This window comes from Melanerpes formicivorus, unplaced genomic scaffold (assembly GCF_026170545.1).
Source record: "Melanerpes formicivorus ecotype bairdi unplaced genomic scaffold, bMelFor1.0.p_v2 SCAF_160, whole genome shotgun sequence".
Taxonomy (NCBI): Eukaryota; Metazoa; Chordata; class Aves; order Piciformes; family Picidae; genus Melanerpes; species Melanerpes formicivorus.
The window spans coordinates 646231-669206 of NW_027142512.1; the positions used below are offsets into that span (position 1 = coordinate 646231).

The 22976-nt window shown below is 52.5% G+C and overlaps 1 protein-coding gene and 1 pseudogene across 1 annotated transcript; both read left to right on the forward strand.

The window, feature by feature from the left end:
- LOC137457129 (zinc finger protein 585A-like) overlaps nucleotides 1–22976 on the forward strand; it is a 182306-nt pseudogene that overhangs the window by 130587 nt on the left and 28743 nt on the right.
- Nucleotides 8364–9293, forward strand: LOC137457125 (olfactory receptor 14J1-like). The gene has a single exon (XM_068168925.1). It carries the CDS (start codon nucleotides 8364–8366, stop codon nucleotides 9291–9293), a length of 930 nt encoding a protein of 309 aa, XP_068025026.1.

Genomic DNA, 22976 nt, shown 5'->3' on the forward strand with positions numbered 1-22976 from the left:
TGTAGATAAAAATGTCTGTGATGGAAAATTGCCTTACATTGCAATATGCTCTATGTGCTTAAATATAATCCTTATAGGGGCATTTGCTGTGACCATGTTGGATGGGGGAAGAGCTAACCCTTTAAGAGCTCTTTGCAGAGGGATAAGGCAGTCCTTTGTAAGTTCTAACTACTGGGAGGGTTTGTGCTGTGAGCACTGCAAGCACTGTGTAGACACAGAGAGGGAGGGGTCAGACTGTAGAGAGTGTGCCAGATCTCAGCCTGAGTCCCTGGCACAAGGGTTTGCCCCACCACCAGCAGTTCCACACTTAACCCCTGATGCTTCCTACCACACAGTTTCCCTGGTACCTGTCACCACATGCAGGAAAAGGAGGCAAAAATCATCTCCAAGCAGTGATGGTGAGGAAGGCATGTCGGCAGGCCTAGCACCTTGCAGAATCCAGTGGTGTATGAGGATGACCCAGCACAGCAAACAACAACTGTCACATCTCTCCCCAGAAAGGAATTAAGACAAACTCATCTGGATTACGCACGGAAAGAGGGTGCGCCAATACTAAGCTGGGCCCTGAGATGCTGGGACAAGGGGGTGGACACAGTGGACCTGGATAAGAGGGAGGCAAAGCTTTTAGGCTCCCTGACTCGTGATGCTGGTCTGGACAAGGAGTTAGCCAAACTTGATGGAATACACACTCTCTGGGCCCGGATTCTGAACGCCATCAAGAGCCGGTACCGCTCAAGAGATGACCTGCCCTGGGCCCCAGTTAGATGGACAACTATGGAACAGGGCATTCGATATCTGAGGCACATGGCCTTGATGGAAATAATTTATGGGGATGGCCAGCTCCCTTCGGACCCAGATGAGGTGCCCATGAGACGGCCCTTCGTAAAGAAACTCACCCAGGGTGCTCCTCAGAAATATGCTCACACATTAGGAGGGATACTCTTGACTGGACAGGATGGAAGTCCTAAAACTGTCTGTGAGTTTGCCAATGATTTAAGGGAATATGAGGACAGCGTAAATCAGAAACCCCTGATCTCAGCCATAGAAACTATGGCTAAAGACATTGTCAAAGAGATCAAGACCTCCATGTCTGAACTGAAAAAGGGGAGCGATGCCTCCTTTTCCCCTTCTCCTTCAGAATGGGTCCAGGTCTCAGCAATCAGGAACAGGCGACCTTCCCCTAGGAGATCACCCCAAGCCAGTTGGGGGATGTTGAGGGGGTCTCTGTGGAGGATCCTCTGTGACCATGGAGAGGACATGGACACCTGGCATGGCCAACCCACCTCTGCCCTCTGGAACAGAGTGTGGGAACTGCAAGGTGGCCACACTGGGGATAACATATCCAGAAGAAGGGCTGCCCCAGTTTCCCAGAGGGGTCCCTTTCACTCAAGAGACCCTTCCCCTAGTAACACAGGACCCTGTGACAGGTGTGGGCATTGCTGCCAGCATTAGAGGAGCCCTACCTCCAGCCAGGTGGAGGCCAAGGACAACAGAGTGTCCTGGGATGTCTATATGAAATGGCCTGGCACTGCAGAAGCCCTGAAGTACCCAGCTCTGGTGGACACAGGGGCCCAATGCACCCTGATACCATCGGGGTACAAAGGGACTGAGTCCATAAGCATTCAAGGAGTCACAGGAGGCTCACAAGACCTGACTGTACTGCAAGCTGAGATAAGCTTGACTGGGAATGAATGGGGAAAGCACAACATAGTGACTGGTCCAGATGCACCTTGCATTCTTGGCATTGACTTTCTGCAGGAGGGATGCTTCAAGGACCCTAGGGGGCACAAGTGGGCGTTTGGGGTGGCAGCTGTGGAGACTGCAGGCAAAGAACAGCTCTCTACCACACCTGAGCTGTTGGATGAGCCCTCTGTAGTGGGCAGCCATAAGAGGCAGGATTTGAAGTTCCCTCTTGCCTCTCGCATAGTACATCACAGGCAATACAGGACCAACAGAGACTCTCTGCACCCCATACACCAACTGATTCGATGACTGGAGAGCCAGAGGGTGATCAGCAAGGCTCACTCCCCCTTCAACAGCCCGATATGGCCAGTACGGAAGGCAAATGGGGAATGGAGACTGACCGTGGACTACCGTGGCCTGAATGAAGTGACTCCTCCGATCAGCGCTGCCGTGCCGGACATGCTGGAGCTCCAGTACGAGCTGGAATCGAAGGCGGCCAAGTGGTATGCCACAAGTGACATTACTAATGCCTTTTTCTCCATTCCCATTGCAGAAGAATGCCGGCCACAGTTTGCTTTCACCTGGAGGGGAGTACAGTATCAATGGAATGGGTTGCCTCAGGGCTGGATCCAGAGCTCAACCATCTGCCATGAGGTGATCCAGACTGCCTTGGAGAAAGGTGGAACCCCTGAGCATCTGCAGTTGATTGATGACATCATTGTATGGGGTGAGACAGCAGAGGAAGTTTACCAGAAGGGTAAGAGGATAATTGATATCCTGTTGGAGGCTGGCTTTGCCATCAAGAGAAGCAAGGTGAAAGGGCCTGCCAGGGAGATCCAGTTCCTGGGTGTTCAATGACAGGATGGCCGTCGCCACATCCCTCAGGAGGTGGTGAACAGGGTCGTCACTATGGTGCAGCCCACTCACAAGAAAGAGACACAGTCCTTTTGGGGGCTTGTGGGCTTCTGGAAAATGCACATTCCCGGGTACAGTCAAATTGTGAAGCCTCTCTTCCATGTAACAAGGAAGAAAAATGATTTTGTGTGGGGACCTGAGCAGCAGGTGGCGTTTGACCAGATCAAACGAGAGGTGGTCCAGGCTATGGCTCTGGGACCTCTTCCAACTGGGCCAGAGATCAAGAATGTGTTGTACACTGTGGCTGGTGAGAATGGTCCTTCATGGAGCTTGTGGCAGAAGGCTCCTGGTGAAACCAGGGACAGGACCCTAGGTTTCTGGAGTAAGGGCTACAAAGGCTCTGAGGCCAACTACATCGCGACAGAGAAGGAAATCCTATCTGCCTATGAGGGTGTCTGGGCTGCCTCTGAGGTAATTTGGTCTCAGTCACCACTGTTTCTAGTTCCAAGGCTTCCAGTCCTGACCTGGATGTTCAAAGGGAGAGGCTCAACCCCACATCATGCCACAGATGCCACCTGGAGCAAGGGGATGGACCTGATAACTCAGCGAGCTTGGATGGGGAGCTTTGAATGCCCTGGCATCATGGAAGTGATCCCCAACAGGCCAGAGGGTGCTGACTTGGGAATGCCACCAGAGCAGACAGTGAGCTGTGCTGAGGAGGCTCCCCCATACAATGATCTCCCTGACAACGAGAAGGGCTATGCTCTCTTTACAGATGGGTCCTGCCAGCTTCTAGGCAGCAAGCGGAGATGGAAGGCAGCTGTCTGGAGCCCAACAAGGCAAGTGGCAGAAGCAAGGGATGGAGAAGGTGAATCCAGTCAGTACGCAGAGGGAAAAAGCTGTCCAGCTGGCCCTGGATATAGCAGAACAAGAGAACTGGCCAGTGCTGTACCTCTACACTGACTCCTGGATGGTAGCCAATGCCTTGTGGGGGTGGCTGAAGCAATGGAGGAGGAACGAGAGGCAGAGAAAAGGGAAGCCTGTCTGGTCTGTTGACCTGTGGCAAGACATCGCTGCCCACCTGGACAGGCTGCCAACCAAGGTACGGCACATGGCTGCACACATCCCCAAGAGCAGAGCCACAGAGGAGCACAAGCACAACCACCAAGCAGATCTGACTGCTAAAATCTCCCAAATAGCCTTGGCCTGGGAACACAAGGGTGAGCTGTTCTTACCTTGCTTGGCCCATGACACTTCTGGCCACCAAGGGAGAGATGCCACATACCAGTGGCCTGGGGACAGATCAGTGGACATCTCCATGGAGGCCATCTCACAGGTCATCCATGAGTGTGACATCTGTGCTGCCATCAAGCAGGCCAAGCACATGAAGCCTCTGTGGTATGGGTGGAGATGGTCGAAATATCAATATGGAGAGGCCTGGCAGATCGACTCCATCACCCTTCCTCGGTCTCACAGCGGCAAACATCACCTACTGACCATGGTGGAGGCAAGTACAGGGTGGCTGGAAACCTACCCGGCACCTCATGCCACTGCCTGCAACACCATCCTGGGCCTAGAGAGACTTGTCCTGTGGAGACACAGCATCCCCAGGAGGATTGAATGGGATAATGGAATCCACTTCAAGAACCATCTCCTAAGGGACTGGGCAAAGGAACATGGCATTGAGTGGATTTATCACATCCCATACTATGCACCAGCTACAGGGAAGGTTGAGAGCTATACTGGCTTGCTAAGGACCACCCTAAAAGCCATGGGACCTTTAGGAACTGGGAAAGACACCTAGCTCAAGCCACTTGGTTAGTGAACAGCAGAGGATCTGTGAACTGAGCTGGTCCTGCCCAGTCCGACCTGCTGCAAACAGAGGATGGAGATGGAGTTCCTGTGATTGCTGAGAAGAACCTGCTGGGGAAGTCGGTGTGGGTTTCCCCTGCTGCTGGTGAAGGCAAACCAACCCGAGGGGTGGTCTCTGCTGAGGGGCCTGGTTAAGGCTCTCAGTTAAGGCTCAAACCACCACACTTGCTTTGGAAAAAGTCAACCAGAAAAGGCCATGGTGAAGATCTCTGCTCTTCCAGTCTGGAATAGGACTGCAGGTGCAGGATCATCACCCCAGGGAGGAGTGAAACTGGTTGCAGAAATAGCTGCTCAGGAGGGAATGGCTCCAGGCATGGCCTTTGCCTCAGAAGGAGGAGTGGGCACAGCACTGAACACAAGGTGTTGTGTTTCCATGGATCAGAGAGGAAGGACATCCATAGACATGGGTGAGAGATGGGAACAAAGCAGGATTGTGCAGGAAGGAGGAGCCAGCACAAGTTCTGCACCATGAGGGTAGTGGAATACCGGAACAGGTTGCCCGGGGAGGTAGTTGTGATCCCATCCCTGGAGATATTGAAGGTGAGGCTTGACAGGACTCTGGGCAACCTGATCTAGTTGAGGATGTCCCTGGGAAGGCTGGATAAGATAAACTTTGGAGGTCCCTTCCAGCCCAGCCCATTCTGTGATCAGTGAGATATGGGAACCAAGCAGATGCTGCATGAAGTGCAAAAGGAAGACACCACCTGGGGCTTCTCAGAGCTCTGGGCCTGGCTATGGTTGTGGATTCCTGCCTTGGGCTTCAGTCTCCATAAGTTGGTTGGAGCAATAATCCTGAGCTTGTTCCCCTTTGTTTGCATGGCTGTTAGAGTGCAGGGCATGTGTGAGTGCTGGTCTGCTTCAGGGAGCAGAACAGGGGACAGCAAGGACCTCTCTGCGAAGAGCTGGGGCAAATGTCACCTTCAAGAGCAGGCCCTGAGCCTCTGTATTCTCCTAAGCTCCCATTTCAAGGACCAGGCCTAAGGCCTGTCTGCATTTCATAGAGCAATACTGAGCAAGACTTTCCTGAGGTTCTTTTCCCTATTCCAAATGCCCTGGGATGGAACAAATTCTGCACACAGGGAAGAAGGCCAACTGCAGATGGGTTGTGGCAGGAGAAAAGTGGCCAGACACAGGAATCGTCCTCCCCCAGACTCAACACTGCTGTGGCCACATCTGGATTCCTGGTATCTGGGTGCAGAGTTCAGAAGTCCAAAGGGGAAGCCAGGAACTGGGGAGGCTGCAGAGGAGATTTTCCAGGATGGGAGTTGACATCTCTGTGGAGAGGCTGAGGGACCTGGGCTGCTTCAGCCTGCTGAATGGAGGCTCAGGGCTCTGCCATAGCAGTGTGCACATGGTTGAAGGGTGGTTTCAGAGAGGATGGAGCTCTTCCGGAGAGTGGAAAGAGACCAAAACCTTCAGAAAGTGCAGCTTGGAAGGTTCAGAGTGGAGAGGAGGCCAAAGAAATGTCCCTCAAAGGGCAGAGCTGCTATGCATGAGGCCATCCAGAGATGTCAGGAAATGGCAGGGAGAGCTGAGACAGCTCAGGGAAGGGATGGAAATAGCAGGGGCAGAGCTGGATGGGGAAGCAGGATTGGTGTCAGCAGCCTGAAGGGAAAGAGCTGCAGGCATGGGACAGTGTAGGACAGGCTGCAGTAGGGATAGCCAAGAGTTCTGGCAAGGCTGAGAGGCCTTGGTCTCTGTCCTTGGTCTTTGTCCCTTTGGCTCTGGCAGTTGCCTCTGCCACCAAGGCCTGTGAGGAGAAACTTGGCTTTGAGGTTTTGAGGTTCTTCTATTGCAAGGGCAGTGGTCAGGGCTTGGCCTTTCTGCTTCTTAGACCAAAGGCAAGTTTTTCTCCCCTGCACTTTACCTTTGTCTCCCTGCAATCCTGGCCTCTAACAAGCTGCTCTAACGAGTCCCTGGGGAGCCTTTGTCAGTAACAAGTCTCAGTGAGGCCAATCAGTGCTTCAAGGTACTTTGGAGTTTGCTTCTGACTTGGACTTGTTGAGAGGCTTCTTGGCAGTACCTTGGCAGAGTCTCCTGGCAGTACCTGAGCATCATGTAATCAGCCCCAAATACTCCATGGGGCTCATTAAATACTGTTGAACCTCTCATTATTGCCAAGGTTTCTGCAGCTAATTGGAGAAGATTTTATTACACAAAACATCTGATCAAAACTATTTTTAAAGGTACATTTCATTCCTTTTCAGCAGGAGTTGTCTCTTTGCAAGCAAACCACAGCAAAACCTGACAAGGTCCTACCCTGGTCACTGCTCCTCCTCACTCCCCACTTCCCCCAGCAGAGCCCAGAGCCACAGGTGAGGGACAGGATCTGCTGTGCCAGGGGATGGGGGTCGGGGCTTGGCCCTTTGGATCAATGAAACCCCCCCAGGTTCCCTCAGCAGCAGAGCCACCTTGAGCTGCTTGTCCTGACCTGTCAGCACTGCCTCAGTTCTCTGCTCTCACCACAGCCTGGAGATGCTTCAGTGCCTCCAGTGATGCTTCCCTTGCATCCACTCTGTCCTGCTCTAACCAGACCCTGGGGACCCTTTCCCAGTATGCTTCATTGGGACCCATTAAGAGTAGAAGAAACTTCAGAGTTTGAATCTGACTTTGACTTCTGGAGAGGTTTCATCAGCTTCCTCTCAGTCCCTAAGGTTTACAGGGCACCAAAAGCCAAAGCAGAGTCATTAAAATACCATGGTCTGGTCCTCTGCTGCCCTATTGGGCCAGGCTTCTGGGCTGGAAGATGCTTCAGGCAAGCAGGCAGCGCAGCAGGAGACAGCTCTGGACAGGAGCATCTCCTCTGCACAGCACAGCAGGGCTGAGGGCACTGCCAGAGGATCTCAGGGAGATGAGGAAGGCAGAGAGAGCTTCAAGGTGGCCAGGACTGGGAGGATGCTGAGAGCTCACTGGAGGAGAAATCACTGCAGTCACTGACACAGTGAGGCTGTGGGTGCAGGACACTGCAGCTGCAGCTCCTGGAGGCATCTCTATCTCAGCAGCTGATGCTCAGCTGAAGGCTCCTGGAGTGTGCTCACAGAAGAAGGACCAAAGCCCTTCACTTCCATCCTATGAGCAGCAGTGAGCAGAGCTGGGTAAGGAGAAGGCTTCACCCCCATCCCCTCTGCCTTTCTCTCTTCCCTTCACTGTCTCTGCAGCACTGCAGGCCTGCTCCCTGTTTCTCCACCTCTCCATGGGTGGTGGTTTTAGGCTATGCCTTTAAAATTTAGTTACAGATTTTGAGCAGAAAAGTAGAAACAAAATAAATAGATCACTTTTGGGTGTGAAAAGGAGAATAAAAGATTATTCTAAACAAATTCATTGGATAAATATCTGGAATCAGAGGAGCTGTACCATAACAATTCTCTCTCTTCTCTTCTGATCTCAGCTGTTGTGCTTTGCTCAGGAGAGATCACCTGCTTTGGCTGGCCTTGGCTAAGTGTAACCCACTGCTTTTTCTCTCTCTCCACTCCTAATTCTCTCTTGGAACAGCAGGGTAAGGGATAGGGGCAGAGAAAGAGCTTCCCTGGTCTCTGACCAGGGGGCTTCATGTCATTTGGTAATTGTAAATACCTGTCTAATATTGTCACTCCTGTATGTTTTGTACCTGTTCATTGCATTCCATTGTAGAGTGTAGCTCTTGCTTGTCAATACAGCTTCATTTGCTTCTGACTGAGCTGCTCTGGCAAAGCTAATGATGGGGGGGAATTTCAATCCAACACAATCGGATTCTTGGGCTGTTGGTCACTTTCTGTTCTGACACCAGAGGAATCTTCATGGCAATTCTGGGTCCCTTCTGCATGTGAAGCTGTGATGAATTCTGGCATGGGTTGGTAGTGATCCATTCCTCATGCAGCTCAGGGACAGGGGTTACAATGAGGCTGAGAGAATTGTGCCTTAACTTGTCACTGCCTTTCCCTCCTCGGACAGGTCTCCATGGCCAGAGGTAGCAGATGGCCAACAGCAGCTCCATCAGCCACTTCCTCCTCCTGCCATTCCCAGGCACAAGGCAGCTGCAGCTCCTGCACTTCTGCCTCTTCCTGGCTGTCTACCTGGCTGCCCTGCTGGGCAATGGCCTCATCATCACCACCATAGCCTGGGACCACCACCTCCACACCCCCATGTACTTCTTCCTCCTCAACCTTGCCCTCCTTGACCTGGGTGCCATCTCTACCACTGTGCCAAAATCCTTGGACAATTCCCTGAGGGACACCAGGGACATCTCTTATGCAGGATGTGCTGTCCAGGTCTTCTTTGTATTTTTCTTGCTCGCATCAGAGTATTTTCTCCTCACCACCATGTCCTACGATCGCTATGTTGCCATCTGCAGACCCCTGCACTATGAGACCCTCCTGGGCAGCAGAGTTTGTGTCCACATGGCAGCAGCTGCCTGGGCTTCTGGGGTTCTCTATGCTCTGCTGCACACAGCCAATACATTTTCCCTGCCCCTCTGCCAGGGCAATGCTGTGGAGCAGTTCTTCTGTGAAATCCCCCAGATCCTCAAACTCTCCTGCTCCACATCCTACCTCAGGGAACTTTGGCTTCTCGTGGTCACTGCCTCTTTTACATTTGTCTGTTTTGTGTTAATTGTGATGTCCTATGTGCAGATCTTCAGGGCAGTGCTGAGGATCCCCTCTCAGCAGGGACGCCACAAAGCCTTTGCCACCTGCCTCCCTCACCTGGCTGTGGTCTCTCTGTTTCTCAGCACTTCCTTTTTTGCCTACCTGAAGCCCTCCTCCATCTCTTCCCCATCCCTGGACCTGGTGATGGCAGTTCTATACTCAGTGGTGCCTCCAGCAGTGAACCCTCTCATCTACAGCCTGAGGAACCAGGAGCTCAAAGCTACCATGACCCAACTGATCACTGGGTGTTTTCAGAAGTAATAAACTCTTCTGCAGAGCAGTTCTGATGTCACTCAGTGCAGGCCCAGCCTGGCTTCTGTACTTTGTGGTTGTTGTGTTTTACTCTTTATCAAACTGTCATCCCTTTTCTAACACATTCTCTGCTCTGCTGACCAAGAGTTTGTGCAGCAGGACCTCTGCTCTTTCTTTGGTTAAAAAAATAAAGAACTTTTCATTAACATTTTCCTTCCTGAGATCCTTCTTTCAGGGCTTCTCCAGAGCGTTTAGGCCAGGTCCTGTGCAGATTTTGGGGAGAAAATATTCCCAGCACAGCAGCCCTGCCAGGGAGCACCAGCACCTGGACTTCCAGGGCTGTTCTCTTTCCACTTCCAGCCTCTCCTGTGTCAGTGCAAGCCCTGAGTGCTGTGGCAGCTTGGTCCTTGTTCTGCTGCATGCCAGCCCTGTGAGCACAGGCAGGGACAGGCCATGGGAACTACTCTGACTGAGCTGGCCCTCAAGAGCAGTTCCTCTGGCAGGGGCAGCAGGAGGCCAGGGGCACTCTGCCTGCTGCAGTGCAGAGCTTGTGTGAGTGGTAGGGAAAGACTCTGTATGAACATCCTGAGGTGCAAAAGGAGTTTATGATGCCTGGCAGAGCCCTGACAATGGATGTAATCTACCTTGACCTTAGTAATGCTTTTGACACTGCCTCCCATAACATCCTTATGAGTAAGCTCAGAAAGTGTGGAATGGAAGAGCAGACAGTGAGATGGATCAGGAACTGGTTACATAATAGAGACCAAGGAGTGGTGGTCAGTGGTGCCAGGTCCAGCTGGAGAGCTGTAACTAGTGGAGTCTCTCAGGGATCAGTGCTGGGTCCTGTCCTGTTCAACATCTTCATCAATGACATAGATGAGGGCACAGACAGACAGACAGACAGGGTCTGCTCAGCAAGTCTGCTGACAATACCAAACTTGGAGGCTTGGCTGAGACCCCTGAAGGCTGTGCAACCATTCACAGACTTGGACAGACTGAGAGCTGGGCAGAGAGGAACCACATGACGTTCAACAAGGATGAGAGCAGAGTCCTGCACCTTGGAAGGAAGAATAAACTGCAGCAGGACAGGCTGTGAGGTGATCTGCTAGAGAGCAGCCCTGTGGAGAAGGACCTGGGAGTGTAGGTGGACAGCAAGTTCTGCATGGGGCAGCAATGTGCCCTGGTGGCCAAGAAGGCCAATGGGGTCCTGGGGTGCATTAGGAGGAGTGTGTCCAGCACATCCAGGGAGGTTCTTCTCCCCCCCCTACTCTGCCCTGATGAGGCCCCACCTGGAATATTGCATCCAGTTCTGGTCTCCCCAGTTCAGGAGGGACAGGGATCTGCTGGAGAGAGTCCAAGGGAGGGCTACAAGGATGTTGAAGGGGCTGCAACACTGCCTGGAGAGGAGAGGCTGAGAGCCCTGGGGCTGTTTGGTCTGGAGAGGAGGAGACTGAGAGGGGATTTAATAAATGTTTATAAATATTTGAGGCCTGGGGGTCAGGAAAGAAGGGACAGGGACAGGCTCTGCTCAGTTGCACCCTGGGATAGGACAAAGGGAAATGGCTATAAACTGCAGCACAGGAGGTTCCACCTCAACATGAGGAGGAATTTCTTCACTGTGAGGGTCACAGAGCACTGGAGCAGGCTGCCCAAGGGCATTGTGGTGTCTACTTCTCTGGAGACTTTCCAGACCCATCTGGATGCCTTCCTGTGCATCTTGCACTAGATTCTATGGTCCTGGTATGGCATGGGGGTTGGACTCCTTTGGAGGTCCCTTCCAGCCCCTGACATCCTGTGATCCTGAGTCATTTCTGTGTGTGACTGCAGCACAAACCTCACTGCCCCAGGGAGATTCCTCTCAGGTGTCCTGCACAGGCTCATTGCAAATGTTGCTGTCTGCTCACATCACCCTTCCTGGGCTGTGCCCTGAAATGTGCACAGAGTCAGCAGAGAGGTTCTGGCTCCTTGGAAAAGGCATCTTCAGGAAGACCAAGAAGGAGGCTGGGGAAAACTCCAGGTTGGTCACCCTCAGCACAGTTGTGGTGTTGGGTCAAAAGTGATAGGTCAGACACTCCTGCAGCCATCTGCAGGCCCTTGAAGGACAAGAGAGAGATCATCAAACCTGTCTGGGTAAGGGCAAGAAGGAGATGTTTGGTTCCTGGACCTTAGCCAGGCCTTTGCCATGGTCTCCCATGATCTCTATAGAGCCAGACTGGTGACAGCAGGACTGAGGAAATGGATGAGGTGTTGGGTGGGAGGGTGAGTGGTGGATCAAGCCCAAAAGTCACCAGGGCAGAGTCCTCCTGGCAGCCACTTCCCAGTGGCATCCCTCAGGGCAAGCCCTTGGGCCAGCACTGTGCAATCTCTTAATCAGATCCCTGCACCTTCTGACCAAGGGCCTCTGCAGCTCCTTTGGTTATGAGGCCAAAATGGGCACAGGTCTTGAGGGACCTCCTCTGCTTAACCCCACCCTGAGCAGAGTCACTGGACAAGATGATGTGTCGAGACTTCTTCCACAGATCACCAGGACAGGGCCAGCAGCTCCTCTGAGGAAGGTTTCTCCACTCAGAGCCTTGGTAGGAAATCTGCCAGATGGATTGGATGAAACTTTGATCTGGTCAGCCTCTGGCCACAAGGAGGGGGATGGTTGGGTGTGGAATCATGTGGTCAGTTGTGTCTCAGGAGCTCATCATTCAGTAGGAAGCCAATGAATGTGAAGGGGCTGTGAGGTCACTTCTGCCTGGGGAGGTGATTGGCCAACAGCAGGAACACAGCTGGAAAGGGACTGTGAGTTTTTTTTCTGTCTGTGAGGAAGAGGTTATTAGTTTATGAATATGAAATATGAATTATAGTAATAGTAATTGTATTAATTACTAAAATTATTAGTAAGCAATGAATCACCATTTTATATAGATAATCTAGTGAACAATTGTGAAATACATCCCATAAGTGGTTTAGTATTTATAATTTGGACTCAATCAGGATATTTACAGAGTTAATTTCTATTACTATAACACAGGCTGCAATCCCACGACTTGTCCACCAGATGACAACTCGACAGGACTCTGGCAACTGCTAAGTATATGCAGCCATATTACACTGTGTATCAGAGGACAGGACTACAAAGATTATCCTGCTAGACTCGGGTGCTTTGAACTGTTAGTGAGTACAAAGCAGGTGGAAGGTACTCTGTGTCCTTTGTAGCAAGGTTCGGTTGTGGCAGACTGCTGACTCCTGGCTGGTCCAGCCAGTGACAGTGGGTGGCAACCTTCTCCCTTGCATGGCAGCAGAGAGGGACTGGACCTTAGGGTAGCTGTTAAGCAGTTTCCCTTAGCAGGACTCAGGCAGCTCCCTCTGGATGGCAGGGAACAGTAACACAGGATCAACCCGGCAGGGGTCAGCCCTCACAGACTCAGCCTGCATGGCAGGGCAGGGCCACAGTTCCCAGTAGGCAGGCTTGGAGGTTTCCAATCTGGCGCAATGGCAGGTGGGGCTGGACCCGGCAGGGGTAAGCCCAGTGGCAAGGGGCTTCAGGGCTGGCATGGATGGCCCTGGGGAAGAGGCACAGGTGCATGAAGCAGCAGCTTCCCCTTTGCTTGGCTCGAAGGAACGGTCGGACCCTTATCGGAGCAGTCCTGGCTTTGGGGCACAGGGCATGAACAGTGCTCTGGACTCCCCTGGGGTTCACAGGGCATGGAATGGCAGAAGTGGTGACTCCTCTCCCATGATGGTGGGGTTACACAGGCATGAGGCTGACACTGCTCCTGCTCTCTGAGCTGAAACACAGAAGTTTGTGCATCTTGTCAGTCTGCTGCTTCAGCTCAACTGCAGTCCATGGTAGAAAAGCAAATTTAGACTGCATGCAGAGAGTCAATGGATCTACTCACCAGGAACGAAATGAAATGAGAATCTTCTACACCCATTTTACCTACCCAGAAGACAAAGATTGTAACACAACAGCCCAACCAAATTCAGGTTCTTGGTGTAACTTCCCCATGACCAAACCCATAATTGGGTTTTGCATTTGGGGTTCCATGGACAGTCCTAAAAGCAATCCCCATGCACCCCAGAGGACACTGTGCACAGAGACCATGTACATGGATCCTGATATAGGCTGGGCAGGGACTGGCTTGAGAGCAGCCATGAAGAAAAAGCCTTGGAAGTGCTGGTGGATGAGAAGCTCCACAGGAGCCAGCAGTGAGCACCTGCAGACCAGAGAGACAACCAGAGCCTGGGCTGCAGCCTCTAGATCCATGTTGATCAATGACATAGTTTGCAATAGAACCAATCAATGTGAACCCAAAAAGGGAGTGGTAATGAAATGTTGAGATGGCCTTCATGTCTTTGTGAGACCCTGGAGGTGATGAGATGTGCAACCAAACCATGTGAGAAAGGATGGGAGTGAAAAAGAACCAAATGCTGCATCCTTGAGGCAGATGGGAAAGGCAAGTGGGGAGAAGAGCCCCTGTTCAAATCAAGATGCAGCAGGGAGCTGAGTGGGGATAGACTATGATAAAGGGGAGTTGTATCATTCACCTATGCCTGAAGAAGGAGCCACAGGCTCTGTAGGTCTGGGCCCCTTGGCTCCCCTTGCAGCCCTGGTCCTGCTCTCAACTGCTCTGTTAGTTTGTATCTCAGCTCATGGTGCTGTAAACAGCTGGGCCTGCACCACAATATTTGTCACAGTTCTGGAACACCACCACAGCAATCAGTTCAGTTTCTGTCTGTGTGATGTCTCTGTAATCATTGGCTGTGATTGGAAATTCTCTGGACCAATAACTCCTCACCAGGATGTGTCTTTGCTCACATGTTGTATGGTTAGCTACAACCTACACCCATTGGAAAGAATTTCACTGCAATCCAACAACTCCTCCAGCACCCTGATTCCATCAGCCTGCTGCAACACCCAGGAGAAGCAGGACAAAAGACTGCCCAGAGTCCACCATGACACTGAAGAAATCCATTGAGTGCCAAAAGTAATCAAGAGGAGTGGATAACACTGGTGGTGGGAACTCCTCTGTGGAGGGTGTCCAGCAGCAGCTGGGACACTGCCCCTGGTGTCACAGCCACTGTGATTTTCCTGCCTGCTCTGCTCTCTGCTTGCTGTTCCACATTGGTTTGCAGTTAGAGTTAGGAGGATGGCCAAGCAAGTCACACTGCTGCAGACATTTCCTATCATCAGTGTTTCCTGTGTGCTTTGTGTCACTGAATGACATTGAAGAAGACTTTGGAGGCTAAGGAACCACCAAATTTCCTTCCCATTCTGATTGGATGATGAAATCCTCTGATGAGAGGCACAGAGACAAGAGGCAACCACACAGCCACTCTCTGGCTGAGAGAAATGCACTCTAGTCACAGAGCAGATTGTGGGGGCACAGTGCCCCTGTCACTGGGAACCTCCTCAAGACCTGATGTGATTCCCCCTCCCCCCTTGCCTAGGCCATGAAGTAGCCCAGAGTAAGGCAGGTATGGATCAGGACAGAGAGAAATAGAGCCCTGAGAGGTGTCCTTGGTGTGCTGCACCCTCCTGCAAGTGCAGATGTCCTGGTGAGACAGCCTGGGTCAGTGTCACTTGGGGAATTATCATCTCTTCTCTGAACTGAAAGCTAACAGAATAGTCTACCTTTGATATTAAATAAATAATAAAGGAGCTTTGTGAGCTGCAGTTTGAAACCTTGAAGAAGACTACAAAGTCACAAATAGCTCTTAGGACACTTGGGGATCATTGCCTGAGCCTCACACACTGAGAGGAGACTGAAGGAATCTGCTCAAGAAGTCAGAAGCATAACAAAAATTCCTTCAAGTATTAATTGGCCTCACTGAGGGCCATTATCAACAAAGCCTCCCAGGGGTGGTTAGAGAAGCTCAATAGAGGCTATGATTGAAGGCAGACAAAGGCAAAGTGCAGCTGAACAAACCCTGGCCTTGGTTTAGGAAAGAGAAAGGCCAAGCTCTGACCCTCAGGCCTTGGAAAGGCAGATCCTGAGAGCCTCCAACTAAAACTTCCTCTCAGCAGCCATGGTGGCAGAAGCTGCTGCCAGGAGGAACAGGATCAAGACCTTGTTCCTGTTGAGACTTTCAGCCCTGCCAGAGCCCTTGGCCATCCCTCCTGCAGGCTGTGCTACACTGTCCCATGCCTGCAGCTCTTTCCCTTCAGGCTGTTGACATCCATCTGGCTTCCTCAGCCAGCTCTCCCTCTGACATTTCCACAACTTCACTCAGGGCTCTCCACTCTTGCTGCCTGTTCCTTGACAGAAAAAGGTAGACATGGGCTGTCCAGACTCCTTCTGGGTCACCTCTTGCACCACAACTCTACACTTTGAGTGACATTTCTTTGTCTTGGCCTCCAGCCTGAACCTTTAAGTTGCACCTTCTGAAGGTTTCCTTCTGTGTCCACAACCAAGAAAAGCTCCATCACCCGACACCCCTCTTCAAGCAGGTGCACATCACCCCTGAGCCTTCACTTCACCAGGCTAAGGAAGCTTAGCAGCTTCAGGTTCTATATGGAGACTCCAAACTCCATCCAGGCAGATCTCCTAGGGAGCTTCTCCAGTACCTCTCCAGACTAAGGAACTCCCCAGCCAGACACCAATATTGCAGATGTGGTCACAGCAGTGCTGAGAGCAGGGGAGGACAACCTCTGTGTCTGAGTGGCCACACTCCTCCTGCCGCAGGCCAGCTTCACTTAGACTTCTTCACTCTGCTCAGTCTCTGCTCCATCCCAGGCCATTGGGAATGGTCCCTGCCAGAGGTCTTTCTGCCTGGGGACACAGCAGAACCTCCAGCTCCAAAGCAACAGCCAAGGTACCTCCCTACCACTGCCTGTCAGCTTGGCAGGCACAAAGGATGGCACAGTCCCCAGCCCAGCCCTGGGCCTGCTGCTGGCCAATGATAAAAAGGGACTGGAGTTTGCAGTGGCCTCACACTCACCTCCTGCCCATGTGCCTCCTCCTGCCCTAGGAGCTTCTCAGCCATCCCTGATGTCCCAATGCTGGCCCAAGGCCTCAGCCTGCTTGTGGCCTGGCAGCTCACAGGCACAAGAAACCTTTCCCTGGCCTTCCAAGGCAGGTCCTTGCTGCTGCCTTTCAGCTTCTCCAGCAGCCACAGCCAAGCCCTGTCCCTGCTGCTGTCCCATCAGGCCCTCAGGTGGCAGGGAGGTGACAAACCAGCTCCAAGGCTATTCCTGCAGGGGCTGCCAGATGCTTAGGGACAGGGAGTCACACAAGTCCCTTGTCCACCACATGCCTTCTGCTGGCCTGCTGGGGACTCTGGCAGCTGGGAGGCCAAAAGCACATAGGCCAGCCAGGAGCCAGGGGCTGCCCTCTCAGCTGCTGCAGCAAGAAGTGACCTCCCAGTCCCTTTCCTGCCCTCTCCCTGCTGCTGCCCTCTCAGCTGCTGAGCCAGCAGTGACCTCCCAGCCCCTGTCCATCCTCGTGCCTGCTGCTGTGCAGGAGATCCTGAGGCAGAGCTGAGCTGCCCATGGCATTGCCACCCATCTGCTCCTGGTGTCCATGACCTTCTAAGCCACAGTTCACCTCCTACTCCTCTTCCTCTGGCAGCTCCCAGCCCCTGCCCTGTGCCAGGTGCCAAACAGGGTCAGTCAGGGGTGGGAGGGGATGCAGGTGAGGGTCAGAGCACAGGAAGTCTGAACTGGGAGCCTCACCTTGAATATCTCCAGGAAGAGGCCTCAATCACCTCCCTGGGACACCTGTTCCAGTGTTCCACCACCCTCATAGTGAAGGAGTTCTTCCTCATATCCAGTTTGAATCTACTTTTCTCTAGTTTGATGCCATTGCCTCTCATCCTGTCCCTGCAGGCCTCTGCAAACAGTCTCTCTCCATCCTTCTTGCGTCCCTATTCAGGTACTAGAAGGTTGCTATTAGGTCTCCCCAGAGCCTCCTTCTCTCCATGATGAACACCCCCATTTCCCTCAGCCTGTCCTCACAGCACAGCTGCTGCAAGCCCCTGATCATTTCTGTGGCCCTCCTGTGGATGTGCTCCATCAGCTCCATGTCCTTCCTGTGTTGAGGGCTTCAGGGGAGGTCTCACCAGAGCAAAGTGGCAGGATCCTCTCTCTCCATCTCAGGTCATGCTGCTTAGCATACAGCCCAGGCTCCCATTGGCCTTCTGGGATGCAAGCTCACACTACCTGCTCCTGTCCAGCTTCTCCCCCACCAGCACCCCCAAGACCTTCTTTTCAGGGCTGCTTTCTAACACCTCCTCTCCCAGCCTGTATTGATAGTGAGGATTGTTCCAGCCCAGCTGCAGGACCCTGCTCTTGCTCTTGATGAACCTCACGAGAGTCACCTGGGCACCACCTCTCCAGCCTGTCCAGATCCCTCTGGATGCCATCCTGTCCCTCTGGAATCTCAACAGCAGCACTCAGCTTGGTGCCATCTGCACACTTGCTGATGGTGTCTCCATCCCTCTGTCTATAGCACTGATAAAAATATGAAACAGCAAAGGGTGGGATGAGTGGAATCAGTTTGTACTGGGACAAGGCCTGGGCTGTACTAGGAGATGTTAATGGGACCCACTTTGAAATGGGAGTTGGCCAAGAGTGGACTCTGGTTTGATTAGGGTATGGAATTGTGACTGGGACAGGGCCCAGCCTGTGGTGAGAGGGTATTAAGGACCCCAATATGTATTGGGATGAGTCCCAGACTGTATTGGGATGTGTCCAGGGGACTCAGGCTTTTCTGGGATGGTTCCCAGTCTGCCTGGGGCGTGGTTAAGGAATGCAGCTTGTACTGGGAGTGGTTCCAGTCTTGTCCTGGGAGGGGTTCAGGTGGTGCAGCTTCTACTGGAAGCAGCCACAGTCTGTCCTGGGAAGGAGTCCTGTTCTCTGGTTTGCAGTGGGAGCAAAGCACTTGGTACTTGGAGGGGGTCAGAGCTTCAACTTTGCTGTGGGATGAGACCCTGTCTGTACTGGGAGGAGATCAGGAGATGCAGTTTGCACTGGGAAGGTCCCCAGTCTGTACTGGGTGATGCCATTGGATCCATTTCCTCTGGGACAGGACCTTCACTTTACTGGGATGGGATCAGGACACCAGTTTGTCTTGGACAGGGCCTAGTCTGTACTGGGAAGGAGTCAGGAGATGCAGTTTGTACTGGGAGTGGGCCCAGTCTGTACTGGATTGGAACCAGAGTACACAGTTAACATGTGGAGGGATGCATTAGGAACTGGGAAAGGGTCCAAGGGATGCACTTTGTAGTGGCACAGGAAACTGTATGGGAGATGGCAAGGTGATGCAGTTTGTCCTGGGATAAGAGCACATCTGAGCTGGGAAGGGTTCAGGAAATGCAGTTTGTACTGAGATGTGACCAGGTCTGTACTGGGAGGGGATAAATGGTTCCCAACTCTACTATGTGGGGATCAGACTGTACTGGAATGTGCCCAGGGAACACAGCTTGTACTGGAACAGGGCCCAGGCAGCACTGTAAGGGCCTAAGGGGATTCCCTTTTTATTGGGACAAGGCTTAATGTGTACCTGGAGGGATGAAAGGGATCCTGTTTGGACTGGAACAGAGCCCGGACTGTACTGGGAGGGCATGAGGGTGTGCAGTTTGTACTGGGATGGATGCATTCAATACTGGGAAAGGAGCCAGGGAATAGATTCTGTGCTGGGATGGGACCCAGGCTGCAGTGCTAGAGGACAGTAGGATCCAGTTTGTGCTGGGATGAGGCCACATCTGTGCTGGGAGGGGATAAATGAATCATGTTTGGGCTGAGTTTATACTGGAAGGGGGTCAGGGTATCCAGCTTGGACTCTGAGTAGGTGCAGTCTGTAATGGGAGGGGGTTGGGGTATGAAGGCATGAGGACATCTCCTGTGCTGATGGCAGTGCTGCTCTGGAGCACAACTCTGTCCCACAAGCAGCCCTGGCCTGCAGTCCCAGCACTGCCACCCAGCAGCACAGTGCCCAAGTTGCCAGAGCACTCAGGCCTTGCCCCAGCACAGAGGCTCAACTGGAGAGGGTGGAAAGGAAGAAAGAGCAGCTGAGGACAGCCCAAGCTCTGGGGCTGCCTGGCACTGCTGCTGTTCTGGGACTCTGCCCCTCCACCTCTGCACACAGGCACTGCCCTGCAGCTAAACAGAAGCCTTGGAGGAAGGAACTCAGAGAAACAACTCCCTGCAGGGTCCTTTATTATGTTGGACACACAGGGAGCACAGCTCCTCATGTCTGCAGCCTCTGGGTTACACCAGACAGAACAACACTGAACCAGAAATGGTCTGAAGAAGGACATTTGTGTGGGAAAAACATTCTCCCAAGGGGAACAGCACCAGCAGCAGCCAGAACTCCAGCAGCCAGGCTGGGCCTGCACTGAGTGACCTCAGAACTGCTCTGCAGGAGAAGACAAAAAGTTTATTGCTTCTGAAAGCATCCACGGATCAGTTTGCTCAGGGCAGCCTTGAGCTCCTGGTTCCTCAGGCTGTAGATGAGAGGGTTGACTGCTGGAGGCACCACTGAGTACAGAACAGAGAGCACCATGTCCAGAGATGGGAAGGAGATGGAAGGGGGCTTCAGGTAGGCAATGGATCCAGTGCTGAGAAACAGGGAGACCACAGCCAGGTGAGGGAGGCAGGTGGCAAAGGCTTTGTGGCATCCCTGCTGAGAGGGGATCCTCAGCACTGCCCTGAAGATCTGCACATAGGACACCACAATCAACACAAAAGAGACAAAGACTAAACAGTCACTGAGCACAAGAAGCCAAAGTTCCCTGAGGTAGGATGTGGAGCAGGAAAGTTTGAGGATCTGGGGGATTTCACAGAAGAACTGATCCACAGCATTGCCCTGGCAGAGAGGCAGGGAAAATGTATTGGCTGCGTGCAGAAGAGCAAACAGAACCCCACAGCCCCAGGCAGCTGCTGCCAGGTAGACACAAACTCTGCTGCCCAGGAGGGTCTCATAGTGCAGGGGTCTGCAGATGGCAACGTAGCGATCATAGGACATGGTGGTGAGGAGAAAATACTCTGCAGCAATTAGGAATATGAACAAGAAGACCTGCAAAGCACATCCTGCATTGGAGATGTCCCTGGAGTCCCTCAGGGAATTGGACATGGATTTGGGGACAGTGGTGGAGATGGTACCCAGGTCAAGGAGGGCGAGGTTGAGGAGGAAGAAGTACATGGGGGTGTGGAGGTGGTGGTCCCAGGCTATGGTGGTGATGATGAGGCCATTGCCCAGCAGGGCAGCCAGGTAGATGGCCAGGAAGAGGCAGAAGTGCAGGAGCTGCAGCTGCCTTGTGCCTGGGAATGGCAGGAGGAGGAAGTGGGTGATGGAGCTGCTGTTGGCCATCTGCTGCCTCTGGCCATGGAGACCTGTGCAAGGAGGGAAAGGCAGTGACAAGTTAGGGCACACTTCCCTCAGGCTCATTGTAACCTCTCTCCCTGAGCTGCATGAGGAATGGATCAGCTCAGTTCCTATCAGTACCAACCCATGATGGTTCATCACAGCTTCATCTGCAGGGACCCAGAATTGCCATGAAGATTCCTTTGGAGTCAGAACAGAAAGTGACCAACAGCCCAATCCCAGGGAACAAGAGTCCCATTGTGGTGGGTTGAAATTTCCCCCCAGCATTAACTTTGCCAGAGCAGCTCAGTTAGCAGCAAATGAAGCTGCATTGACAAGCAAGAGCTACACTCTACAATGGAATGCAATGAACAGGTACAAAACATACAGGAGTGACAACATTAGACAGCTATTTACAATTAGCAAATGACATGAAATCCCCCTGGTCAGAGACCAGGGCAGCTGTTCCACTGCCCCTATCCTCTGTTCCAAGAGAGAAAAGAGGAGTGAAGAGAGAAAAAAAGCAGTGGTTTAGACTTAGCCAAGGCAAGTCAAAGCAGGTGATCTCTCCTGAGTGAAGCAAAACAGCTGAGATCAGAAGAGAAGAGAGAGAATTGTTATGGTACAGCTCCTCTGGTTCCAGATATTTATCCAATCAATTTGTTTAGAATAATCTTTTCTTTTCCTTTTCACACCCAAGAGTGATCTATTTATTTTGTTTCTACTTTTCTGCTCAAAATCTGTAACTAAATTTTAAAGGCATTGCCTAAAACCACCACACCCATGGAGAGGTGGAGAAACAGGGAGCAGGCCTGCAGTGCTGCAGAGACAGTGAAGGGAAGAGAGAAAGGCAGAGGGGCTGGGGGTGAAGCCTTCTCCTTCCCCAGCTCTGCTCACTGCTGCTCACAGGATGGAACTGAAGGGCTTTGGTTCTCCTTCTGTGTGCACACTCCAGGAGCCTTCAGATGAGCGTCAGCTGCCGAGATGGAGATGCCTCCAGGAGCTACAGCTGCAGTGTCCAGCACCCACAGCCTCACTGTGTCAGTGACTGCAGTGACTTCTCCTCCAGTGAGCTCTCAGCATCCTCCCAGACCTGGACACCTTGAAGCTCTCTCTGCCTTCCTCATCTCCCTGAGATCCTCTGGCAGTGTCCTCAGCCCTGCTGTGCTGTGCAGAGGAGCTGCTCCTGGCCAGAGCTGTCTCCTGCAGCTCTGCCTGCTTGCCAGCAGCACCTTCCAGCCCAGGAGCCTGGCCCAGCTCAGCAGCACAGGACCAGCCCAAGGCTTTTAAAGGAGCCCTCTGGTGCCTTTGGTGCCAAGTCCTTCAACCTCAGAGACTGAAAAGCTGATGTAACCTCTGCAGAAGTCAAAGTTGGTTTCAAACTCTGAAGTTTCTTCTGCTGTAAATGGGTCCCAGTGAAGCATACTGGGAAAGGGTCCCCAGGGTCTGGTTAGAGCAAGACAGTGGGTGCAAGGGAAGTATCACTGGAGGCACTGAAGCATCTCCAGGCTGTGGTGAGAGTAGAGAACTGAGGCAGTGCTGACAGGTCAGGACAAGCAGCTAAAGGTGGCTCTGCTGCTGAGGAAACCTGGAGGGGTTTCATTGATCCAAAGGGCCAAGCCCTGACCCTCAGCCACTGGCAAGGCAGATCCTGTCCCTCACTTCAGGGCTCAGGGCTCTGCTGGGGGCAGTGGGGAGTGAGGGTATGCAGTGAGCAGGGTAGGACCTTGTCAGGTTTTGCTGTGATTTGCTTGCAGAGAGACAACTCCTGTTGAAAAGGAAGGAAATGTACCTTTAAAAGTACTTTTCATCAGATACTTTGTGCAATACAAACCTCTCCAATTAGCTGCAGAAACCTTGGCAATAATTAGAGGTTCAGCAGTATTTTAATGAGCCCCATGGAGTATTTGGGGCTGATGACATCATCCTGAGGTACTGCCAGGAGACTCTGCCAAGCTACTGCCAAGAAGCCTCTCAAGAAGTCCAAGGCAGAAGAAAACTCCAAAGTACCTTGAAGCACTGATTGGCCTCACTGAGGCTTGTTACTGACAAAGGCTCCCCAGGGACTCATTAGAGCAGCTTGTTAGAGGCCAGGATTGCAGGGAGACAAAGGCAAAGTACAGGGCAGAAAAACTTGCCTTTGGTCCAGGAAGCAGAAAGGCCAAGCCCTGACCACTGCCCTTGGAGTAGAAGAACCTCAAAGCCTGAAAGCCAAGTTTCTCCTCACAGGCCTTGATGGCAGAGGCAACTGCCAAAGCCAAGGGGACAAAGACCTTGGTCCTGTTGGGCCTCTCATCCTTGCCAGAGCCCTTGGCCATCCCTACTGCAGCCTCTTCTATACTGTCCCATGCCTGCAGCTCTTTCCCTTCAGGCTGCTGACACCAGTCTTTCTTCCCCT

Bases quoted from the DNA above. Each gene is read 5' to 3' on its own strand.
- LOC137457125 (XM_068168925.1), top strand. From the start codon at position 8,364: ATGGCCAACAGCAGCTCCATCAGCCACTTCCTCCTCCTGCCATTCCCA.